Consider the following 11,834-nt stretch of genomic DNA (forward strand, 5'->3'; position numbering starts at 1 on the left):
TCAGTAAGACCCCCCAACCTGGAAGCATGAGCTGTGTCAACGTCAGCGGTGTGCGTTTCGGCTTTTTACATGTTTCTGTTGCCTGACCCCCAGCAGCTCAGTGTGCAGGGACCTTACCAGTCATGCCCCCGAGCCCGCTGCTCCCAAAGCCACACTGTCTGTCGCTCCCTCCCTTTGGAACAGTGCTGCCCACTTCTGGTCTCTGAGTTTGCGGGTTTCCATGGTTACTATCACTCGGCTGTTGCACGAGGTCTCAGGACTTCCAGGTTACTTGGGGGGGCTCCGAAAGCTTCACTTTTAGAGTTGATAACACAAAATCTTCCCCTGACGCAGAAAAGCTGGCAACTTCTCTCCCTTCACCCTGAGAACAGGGCAGACGTTTCTGGCTTTCTGCAGACATGAGTCTTCACGGAGCTGCTGATTGTTTCATTGTCCTGGGGGCAACACCTTAGTTGAGCAGGGGAGCCACGCTCGAGCTCTGGCTCTCTCTCGGCTCTCTGGGGCCTCAGCCTTTTCAGGAATAACATGGGGGGTTGACTGTCTGAATTTCAGGAGGCCATCTGGCTCTTCCCGTCCATGTCCATGATGGGGAGGTGTCAGGAGCACCGTCTCGACGAGCCCCCGGCCCAGAGAGAGCCTGACATCAAGCACCGGCTGCCACGCTTTATTTCTGGTTTCTGTGTCTGGTAGACAGAGGGTGGCAGATGTATAAGGCCAATTTCAGTAACTGTTGTTTAACTGAGCCCTTTAATTCATCTGCACTGGTGTGAATCAAATAGAAAATTGCGCCCTCACATGTGCGTACACACACACATGCACATCCACGGAAAGTCGAACAACTAATTTAGGCCTCTACCGGCTCCCCATCCATTTTCATGCAAATGTTCCAGCATAACTAGGTGTAATTATTAACACCATTTATAGTCATTTATCAGCATTGCTAACACTGTTCATTTTGTGACTTGAATGTAATTATGTGACTGCTGGTGTTTAATTTTTCTTTTCTTTTACAAAACAATATCCTGCCATCAAAGGGTTCCCTGAACCGGGCAGGATCTGAGTCAGAAGAGCGTGTGTTGCTGTAGTTTGTTGCTGGGTGTTGGCCGGCTGGCTCGGGGGGTGCCCGTCCTGGAGCAGGTTCTGTGGGAGACCCTCCCGCAGCAGTGTCCCGCCAGCGGCCCCCCCCACCCCCCCACGTGGGGGACAGGGTCTTGCCACGGCTCTGCTGCCCGCCAGTCAGTCCGAAGCCGGCTCACGGGGACGTCCAGCCCCAGATGCAGTGTTTGCTGGCTACTCTGTCACCACGTATTTCTTCTGTTGAAGATAATTCTCAGCTGAAAACAAATCGCTGAATTCCAAAAGTGGTAGCACTTGGGTTTCACTGACTCCCGTGGCTCAAGTGTTAGTTGTGTTTGCTGAAATCCATGCTCCCTCTTGAAAAGTCGGAAAACACTGGAATGCACAAAGGAGAACAAAGGAGAAAACACCCGTCCACGGTCCCCCAGCCCCTCTGGCAGACGGCCGCAGTTACAACCTGGCCTTGTGATTTCCCCCTTCCCACAAAACAGTTGGTTCAACAAGTGTTGGTTGTGGATTTTCTAGCACTGAGGGGGGCTTATAAAATCAGCGAGAGGGCTCCACGCTGCAGTGTGTCGTGAGCATGACATTGGCTCAGAACATGTGAGCGCAGAGGGTGGGTGAGAGCACGGGCAGGAAGAATGGATAAGCACAGGCTTCATCCTGTGCTGTCCCCGCGGCCGTGCTCAGAGTCTGTGCCCTGTACCTTCCAGGTGCGCAGTGTGTGAGGCGCCAGCCATGGTGATGGCCGTGCACAGCCAGACCATTCAGATCCCGCAGTGCCCCAGCGGCTGGTCCTCCCTCTGGATTGGCTATTCCTTCGTGATGGTGAGCGTCTGGGGCAACTCCCCGCGCCCCTGGCAGAGCCGCCCACTCGCGCCCCTGCTTCCTCCCTCCGCGCCCCAACCCTCCGTTCTTGGGCTCACCTGGTGCCGGCCTCTCCTCCCAACCAAAGCCTCCCCAGGGGCCTGGCCTGCTCCGCTGCCTGTGGCGGCCATTCCAGTGCCTGGCCTGAGCCTGCCGCCTGCCTCTTGGGTTGCTGCTCTGGGACGGGGTGGCGGCGACAGCACAAAGAGCTTTCCGCGAGTCAGAGCGCCTCCCCAGGAGGAGAGGAGATGGGTGCACAGTCAAGCAGCTCGCCTGAGCCTGAAGCAGAAGCCTCGGGGTGCGGGGGGCCGGGGGCTGGCCAGTGCCCGGGGGTGTGGGGGCTCACGCCCTTCCTGTGAGGAGATGCTGCTCTCCGGCCCACAGCTGTGGGTCACACTGACACAGGTCCCCGGTGTTCCCACCCCTGAAACACCCGTTACAGTGGGAAACATGGCACCGGTTTGGGATCCTCTCGTAGCTACTTACACGACTTTCGTGCCCCGGTTTAAAGTAGCGAGTGTGTTTCTCTGTGACCTGCCCGCGGCTTCCCCGCGGGGCTACCCTGGCTCCTCCCCGGCGAGGCCCCGTGTGGGCGGTGGGCAGGGCCCTGACTCACGGCTCGCGTCTGCCCCGCAGCACACCAGTGCCGGTGCTGAAGGTTCGGGCCAAGCCCTCGCGTCCCCCGGGTCTTGTCTGGAAGAGTTTAGGAGCGCGCCATTCATCGAGTGCCACGGCCGTGGGACCTGCAACTACTATGCGAACGCTTACAGCTTCTGGCTTGCCACCATCGAGAGAAGCGAGATGTTCAAGTAAGTCGGGAGGGCCCCTGTGCATGCTCCCTCGGGCACAAAGTCTTGAAGAGGCTTCTCAGACACGGAGTGGGAATGAGTCTTCTGTAGGCAGTAATGAGGACTCGACTCTGTTCCGCGTGGACAGAGAACCGAGATGCGCTTCAGGGGCAGATCTCCGGTGACAGGTTCAGTTCTTCCGTTGGCTGAAGGACTATGAGAGAAAAAAGGCCATTTTCCATTTCGTAGGTGGATTCGCTGCGATGTAGTCAGAGCAGCTGGCTCCTCAAACAGCATTTGAAAATACGTGTTAACGGTCAGTGAGGGAGGAAAGAGCGTTTGCCCTCGTAGCAGTTGCGATGCCGACTCTAGGGTGTGCATTGCGTGAAGTCTGGGGGACGTGACCAGACTGTTTGTTAGACCCATGAAAATAAAAATTAAGTTCAGCCCAAATGCACTGAAATCGATAGGGAAGACCCTTCCCTTCTTTTCCCTTCCGACTTCACCGTTGAGGCGATTGCCCTGGGTGGCTGCTGGCCTGGGTGACGGTGCAGCCGACCCGGTGCAGTCAGGATGGAGAGGAGCGCGCAACCGGCCCTCTGTCCTTCCTGCAGCCCCTGTTGGGACAGGCGCAGGGACCCCTGAGCCCCAGCAGTTACCGTTTGCTCCCCCCGGAGACGCGCCTCTCCATCTTTGCCTTTTCAGGGAGAATTTGCCAGAACTCTTCTGGGAGCCTGTCTCTTTCTAAGTTAGGTCATGAAAGGCAAAGCAACACTCTCTCGACTCATAATATTTTAAGCACCAAAAAAGTACCAGGTACTTAGTGGGTAGCTTACATGAGACTTTTCAGGCAACTGGAAACTTGACGTCAACTCTCGGGATAGAACTTAACCACCAACTTAATTGAGCACTTGGGGGGATCAGGTCCTGGGGCTTCCATTATAGGGTTGGTTTTTTGGTTTGTTTTTGTTTTTGTTTTTTTTTTGAACCAGCAGCCCGGCACAATGAACTAAAACAAAAATTAGATAAGATCCCATTATTTCAAATAACTAATTTGGGGCAATAAGATTTTCACAGAAGTTGCTAAAATCAGCAGCCTAATTTCAGGATGTTACTTTTATTATATGGCTACTTTAATTTGAATAGAATTTGGTTAGTGCCAACTTCAGTTCAGACTTCACCCTTCTAACACTCAAATTAAGGTAGAATTTCTACCATTTGGGGCACTAAATGTCTCCCCCTCCGGCCTCCGATCAGACTACCTGCATCTAATCCAGCAAAAGCTTATAGGAGGATTTCAAGGTCTAGTTAATTACCCCAGATTCATTGTTCATTACACATGCAGCCAGTATTTAATGAGCACTTACTCTGTGTGTGAAGGATTGCAGAGAATCTTCTCCCGCTGGCGGAGTTTATGATCTGGTTGAGGAGAGAGCACGGAGAGGGGAAATGACAGGCCGAGGAGGCAGGGTGGCCCAGTGGGCGTGGCTCAGACTTCGGAGCCAAGCACATGTGGGGTGGCTGTTTCCATGCCCTCCCCGGCGTGCACTTGGGCTGCCGCCAACCTCACGGCCAGGGATGGGGGGTGCACATGATCACATGCCTCGCTCCCCCCTGTAAAGTGACACCCAGCACCTTGTCCGCTCGGTCAGGGTGAGCCAGGGTCGCCACTTGTCCCAGGCTGGGGCCCCTCCCATCCGACCCCTCGGAGATCTCCCCGGGTCGGGGGGAGGCCCTGGGAACCAGCCCGCCTCGCTGAGCCGCAGCGCCGAAGGCCGGTTTCTGTGTCGTCCCATAGGAAGCCCACGCCATCCACCTTGAAGGCCGGGGAGCTGCGCACACACGTCAGTCGCTGCCAAGTCTGTATGAGAAGAACGTAATGAAGCCTGGCCCTCTGCTAACGTACAACATGGTGCTACTCCCTCCTCTTCCCCTTCTTTTTTTTTAACAGCAACGAACCCTAGAAATATATCCTGTGTACCTCACTGTCCAGTATGAAAACCGTAAAGTGCCTTATAGGAACTTGCGTAACTAACACACCCTGCTTCGGTGACCTCTACTTGCTGAAGGAGAAACAAAGACCATGATAAGCTGTCATAGTGACATACCAAGTGGCACTTGTGATGAAATAAAAGTCTAAGTCTGTCCTACAATCCAGTGCACTGATGTGTAACTTGAGAACTCCATCAGGAAACCAAAGGGTGCTAGGAGGTGTGCGGGGCCTTCCGTTCTGTTCGAATGCCCGTTTCCACTCTTGTATTATAGCAGATGCCTTGTCAGCCCCGGATGGGATGTCTGTTTGTGTCACTGTCGAGCTGGGTCTGTACAAACAGCCATCACGTAACCACGGTGTTTCGGAGCTGCACGTGGAATGTGGGCTCGGCAGCCGGATCTTCCAACCCCAAATATAAATTTAGGTCTTTCTGCTCTGTGTGGTACTATGCAGCTGCTTTTGCAGAAATCACGAATTTCCTGTGGAATAAAGATGGTCCAAAAGTAGGCAGAAATTAAATATATATATATTTTAGTAATTTATATAGATGTCAGCAATTAGGCAGGTCAAGTTTTCGTTTCATTTCCACTGTTAAAATAAAGCTTACATAGTTTCTTCCTCGAAAAGACTGTGTTGTCCTTTCACATAGATTTTTGAACACTCGGGTGTTGGATGGAAATATCCGTTCTCACTGTTCACCTCCAAACCAAAACTCGTGTATCAGCCAAAGCCAAACCCAGGTTCATGAGCGCGGTGTTTATTACAGTGAAGCATGTACTTTGGGCTTTATTGTTTTTTTTTTTTCTGTATTAAGTATCTTCAGGGTTTTAAGCACTAATCACAACTGAATGACTTGACTTCAAAACCAGCAACCGTAAAAGGCCTGCGTTTCATTCGTATTCCTCATTCTGCAGCCTGGTGCGGAAAACAGCTCTGTAGGATCTTAGTGTCAGTAACCCGCGTGGAAGCGCTCCGTGTGGCTTCCTTGTTCCCGGGAGCACTGTGCGCATGTCAGCAGGGAACGGGTGGATTGCAGGAGAGCAGAACTGACCACTATGCCCGAAATGACATTTCACCCAAAGTCTCCAAAACGTTTAAGACTACTAAGGCCTTTTATGTAATTTCTCTCAATGTGTATTTCTTAAAAATTCAAATTTGTAATAAAACTATTTGTATAAAAATTAAGCTTTTATTAATTTGTTGCTACTATTGCCACAGAAACATTAAAAATTACTGCATGAGCCACTAATAAATTTGTAAGCTTTGCCTACCTTAGATCATATTTATTTTGCAGTTCTTCCAAATGAGAGAGCCAGACTGGCGTCACTTACAGAAATTACTGCAAAGAAAAATGATTGGTCTTCTTCTTCTGCCCTCCCTCCCTCCCTCCCTCCCCTCCAACCATCCAGGCAACCATTGTCCATCATCCATCCATCCATCCATCCATCCCTCCATCCCTCCCTCCCTCCCTCCCTCCATCCATCCCTCCATCCCTCCCTCCATCCATCCATCCCTCCCTCCATCCCTCCCTCCATCCATCCCTCCCTCCATCCCTCCATCCATCCATCCATTCCTCCATCCATCCATCCGTCCCTCCCTCCATCCGTCCCTCCATCCATCCATCCACCCATCCCTCCATCCATCCATCCCTCCCTCCATCCCTCCATCCCTCCCTCCATCCCTCCATCCCTCCATCCATCCCTCCATCCATCCATCCATCCCTCCATCCCTCCCTCCATCCCTCCATCCCTCCATCCATCCATCCATCCCTCCATCCCTCCCTTCCTCCCTCCATCCCTCCCTCCATCCCTCCATCCCTCCCTCCATCCATCCATCCCTCCATCCCTCCCTCCATCCCTCCATCCCTCCCTCCATCCATCCCTCCATCCATCCCTCCATCCCTCCATCCCTCTCTCCATTCCTCCATCCCTCCATTCCTCCCTCCATCCCTCCATCCCTCCCTCCATCCATCCATCCCTCCCTCCATCCATCCCTCCATCCCTCCATCCCTCCCTCCATCCATCCCTCCATCCCTCCCTCCATCCATCCATCCCTCCCTCCATCCCTCCATCCCTCCCTCCATCCATCCCTCCATCCATCCATCCATTCCTCCATCCATCCATCCGTCCCTCCCTCCATCCATCCCTCCATCCATCCATCCATCCATCCCTCCATCCCTCCATCCCTCCATCCCTCCATCCCTCCATCCCTCCATCCCTCCATCCATCCCTCCATCCCTCCATCCCTCCATCCCTCCATCCCTCTCTCCATCCCTCCATCCATCCATCCATTCCTCCATCCATCCATCCGTCCCTCCCTCCATCCATCCCTCCATCCCTCCATCCATCCATCCCTCCATCCATCCATCCCTCCATCCCTCCATCCATCCATCCCTCCATCCCTCCATCCCTCCATCCCTCCATCCATCCCTCCATCCCTCCATCCCTCCATCCCTCCATCCCTCCATCCATCCCTCCATCCATCCATCCATCCCTCCATCCCTCCCTCCATCCCTCCATCCCTCCATCCCTCCCTCCATCCCTCCATCCCTCCCTCCATCCCTCCATCCCTCCCTCCATCCATCCCTCCATCCATCCCTCCATCCCTCCATCCCTCCCTCCATCCATCCCTCCATCCCTCCCTCCATCCCTCCATCCCTCCATTCCTCCATCCCTCCATCCCTCCATCCCTCCATCCCTCCATCCATCCCTCCATCCATCCATTATCCATCCCTCCATCCATCCATCCATTATCCATCCGTCCATTGTATGTATACCAACGATTTGCCACTTTTCAAATCCTGGTTAGATACAAGATAAACAGATGAACAACAGATAAACAGATGAATAACATACACATCCAGTCATTAAAAGCAGATTTGGGGCGCCTGGGTGGCTCAGTTGGTTAAGCGTCTGCCTTCGGCTCAGGTCATGATCCCAGGGTCCTGGGATTGAGTCCTGCATCAGGCTCTCCACTCGGTGGGGAGCCTGCTTCTCCCTCTGCCCCTCACCCTGCTTGTGCTCTCTCTCTCTCTCAAATAAATAAATACAATATTACGAATAAAAAGCAGATTCAATGGGGAGGCAGAGGATAGAATTGAGATTATGGCTATGTGATGGATGGGTAGAGGGTGGAGGGTTGGAGGCCAAGTCTGACTTAAGGAAGGAAAGAAGATGGCAGATTCTTTCTCCCTCGTGATCTCAGTTTCAGTTTACACTTGATCAAAACATGATCCCTGGGGAATGAGTGTGACACTGCATATTCAGGAAGAAGTTCTAAATATTGTGATGTTCTTGGTTATTGCACCTGACAGGACGGAATGAGGCAATGGGTGAACGTGACCTCACATGCTTGATCAGGAAACCTCACTCAAGGTCTAGTGTCGGCCACCCCACCCACCACCCATCTGTGATAAAACTGAGGAAAAGGGTTCATTTGCCTTCCTTATTATATAGGAGTGGATAGGAGGAGAGAACACTGAATCATCAGGCTTGACTCCTACCGAAGTCACAGGCGTGGAGCACCTCCGTATGGTAGCCATTTGGGAGCCTTTTGTTTCTATGTATAAAACTGATTTATTATAAATCATTAGTTACTAGATACAGGTTGGTATATCTGGAAAGTGCAAAGAAGATGATGACACCTTGAATCCCAACGTTCAGATCCTGTGCATTTTATATCTGTTATTTGAGCAGGTTTTAGGTGATGGGCAGTTCTATGAATTGTAACATACACATAGGTTCACGTAGTCCGCGGGGGCTGGAGTGCACTGAGATACCCCCTCGAGCCCTCGTTCCCTGGAGGTCCCACCCCCACCCCAGCCTGGCGCCTGACTACCAAACTCCATCTCTCTGACTTGTCTTTTCAAGAACGGAATCACAAAGTGTGTAACCTTTGAAACTGTCCTCCGTTCAACGTGATGCATTTGACAGTCCTTTGGAATTATCGTGTGCGTCAGGGGTTTATCGCCTTTTCTTGCTGGGTGGGACTATACAAATGTACTGCACTCTGTTCACCTGTAGAAGGGCTTTTGGGCTATTTCCAGTTTTTGGTGATTGTGAACAGAGACTGAACATTCATGTTCAGGTTTTTGTGTGAACATGTTTTCATTTCTTCAGGGCAAACACCCAGGGCTAGGACTGCTGGGTCATAGGGTAATGGAATGTTTGGCAGTATGAAAACTGGCCATTTTCCCGAGGAGCTGTACCATTTTGCATTCCCTCCAGCAATGCACAAGAGCTCCAGATGCACCACATTCTCCCCGACGTTTGGAATTGTCAGTATTTTTTTGTGAGTCATTGTAACCTGTAGTGGCATTTAGCCATGCTTTCAATTTACCTTTCACAAATGATGTTGACCATCTTCATGCATTTTTTTGGCCATCAACCTTTCCTCTTCTTTGAAGTATCTGTGAAGTTTTGCTCATTTAAAACATTGTTTCTTTTCATACTGTTGAGTTTTGAAAGTTCTTTGATAGTCTGCTTACAAGTCACCTGCTGGATAAGTGATTTGCAAATTCATCTTCTTAACAGTATCTTGAACCGAGCTAGACTTTTTCACGTTGATGATTCCCAGTTTATCAGTATCTTTCCTGTGAAACATGCTTTTGGTGTTACGTTTAAGAACTTTTTGATTACCCCTTGGTCACAAATATTTTTCTCCTGTTTTTTTTTTTTTTTTAAGATTTTATTTATTTGGCAGAGAAAGACACAGCAAGAGAGGGAACACAAGCAGGGGGAGTGGGAGAGGGAGAAGCAGGCTTCCCAGGGAACAGGGAGCCCGATGTGGGGCTCGATCCCAGGACCCTGGGATCATGACCTGAGCCGAAGGCAGACGCTTAATGACTGAGCCACCCAGGTGCCTGACATAGATAGCCAATTGTTCAGTTATTGAAAAAGGCTACCATTTCTTCATTTAATTCCTCATTTAATTGATTTTACATCTTTATCAAAAGTAATTGCCAGTGCTTTGTGTGGCCCTATTTCTTGGACTCTATTTTGTTTCATTGATCTCTGTGACTGCCTTCATCAAGGCAGTGATTAAGCTTTAATTGATTAAATTCAGCTTTAAAGCAAAGCTTGATTAATTTAGCTTTAAAGTGAGTCTTCACATTAGTTGGTGTGATTCCTCCTACTTTGTGCTTCCTTTTCAAAATTGTTTTTGCTTCCTTTTCAAAATTGTTTTACTAGTGTAATTTCTTTGCTTTTCTATATAAATTTGAGATTTGGCTATGGGAAAATCCTTTTGGGATTTTGATTGGAATTTTATTAAATCTCTTCATCTATTTGGGAAGAATTATCAATTTTACTATACTGAATCTTACATTTCAACAACACTGTATACCTTTTCATTGATTTAGATCTTCGTTGATGTTTTAATTATCATTTTATAGTTTTAAGCATACAGATTGCATACATTTTGGTTAGATTTGTGCCTGTGTATTTATTTTTTAGAGCCATTGTAGGTAGAATTATTTTTAAATTTTTGTTTTCTAATTGTAAATACCTAATGTATAGAAATATGATTGATTTTTTTGTGTAGATTGATTTGGATCCTGTGACATTCCCAAGTTTACTTCATAGTTCCAGGAGGATTTTTTATAGCCTTGTCAGGATTTTCTACATAGACAATCATGTTTTCTATGAGTAGGGACAGTTCTGTTCTTTCCTTTCCATACTCTAGTGCCCACTTTGTTTTTTTTTCCTTGCTTTTTTTGCCCTGGCTAGCACATCAGCTCAGTGTTGAATAGGAGTGGTAGGCATGGACGTACTTCCCTTGTTTTTGCCCTAAGGAAAAAAAGCATTCAGTCTTTCACCATTAAGTATAATATTAACTGTAGGTTTTATAGAGATGCCTTCATACTCGAGAGTTTTTATCACGAGTGGATGTTAAATTTTGTCAAATGCTTTTTCTACATCAACTGTTATGGTTATGGGAGGTTTCTTCTTTAGACTGTTAATATTGTAGATAGCAGTGATGATCAAAGGTTGGGCCAGTCTCACATTTCCAGGACACAGAACACTTGGTCATGGTGTACTAAATCCTCAGCCATTTCTTTCTTTCTTTCTTTTTTTTTTTTAAAGATTTTTTATTTATTTATTTGAGAGAGAGAGAGAGCGCATGAGAAGGGGGAGGGTCAGAGGGAGAAGCAGACTCCCCGCTGAGCAGGGAGCCCGATGCGGGACTCGATCCCGGGACTCCAGGATCATGACCTGAGCCGAAGGCAGTCGCTTAACCAAGGGAGCCACCCAGGCGCCCAGTACTCAGCCATTTCAATCATTACTCCCCTATAAATGATGTGTTGTTCTCTGGCTACTTTTAAGATTTCCCATTGTCTTCAATTTTCATATTATTGATTATGACATGTCTTAGCATGGATTGGGTTCTCAGGATCTTTTGAACCTGTGGGTTTATATCTTTCTCCAGTGGGAAATAGTGCTATTTTTGGCAGGACATTGATCTGGTCAGGTTCAAGATTCCAGGTTCCAGCTTAGCTCCCATGGTCTGTGGTTCCAGGGTCAGATCCGTTTCTGCAATGCCACTCGGATCTGTCCTGCACCAATGCCACCCTGTGCCTCTTGGGGTGTTGGTGGTATGGTCGGTTCTCAGTATTGTTGGCATGCTCCTTAGAGCCAGAGCTTTGTCTGCACAGAACCGGGATGAGTCCCAGCGTTTATACACGACTTTGCAGGCTTCTTGTCGAGACCTATCCTCTTTGTGACCTCCCCATTACTTTCCAGTTTTCGGAGGTTCCTCTTTTTGATTGTTTGTCTAAAAAACAATGGTCTTTACTTGCCTCACTCTGTGCACACTTCCTGTGACCGTAGCCATACGTGGGCTGAAGGAGCAAAGGAGAAATATAATCAACTCCCCCACTGGTTTGGTGGTCTGTCCAGACCTGGTTTGCTTCACCAGTCTGTCTGCTACCCTTCCCCTGGTAGCTGCTCCCAGGTGGGGCAGACGGGCCAGGCTGTGCGTCCGCAGACTTGCCTGGAACGAGTGTCAGCACGACTGCCGTTCAGAAGTGTGGCACGCTAGTTTTGAGGGGGGTGAGTATGATGGTGACAGAAGAGGAACAAATATTTGACTTGGCTTGATTCTAACATTTT

General features: G+C 49.4%; 1 protein-coding gene across 1 annotated transcript in view; it reads left to right on the forward strand.

Annotated features, from left to right (window-relative positions):
* Positions 1 to 5,910, forward strand: part of COL4A1 (collagen type IV alpha 1 chain) — a 141,885-nt gene extending 135,975 nt beyond the window's left edge. The window contains 3 exon segments of the mRNA XM_027590257.2: positions 1,791 to 1,905; positions 2,581 to 2,753; positions 4,531 to 5,910. Of these exon segments, the coding sequence (XP_027446058.2) occupies positions 1,791 to 1,905; positions 2,581 to 2,753; positions 4,531 to 4,612 (370 nt within the window). The 3' untranslated portion in view covers positions 4,613 to 5,910.
* The last annotated feature ends 5,924 nt before the right edge of the window (positions 5,911 to 11,834 follow it).

This window comes from Zalophus californianus, chromosome 3 (genome assembly GCF_009762305.2).
Source record: "Zalophus californianus isolate mZalCal1 chromosome 3, mZalCal1.pri.v2, whole genome shotgun sequence".
Taxonomy (NCBI): domain Eukaryota; kingdom Metazoa; phylum Chordata; class Mammalia; order Carnivora; family Otariidae; genus Zalophus; species Zalophus californianus.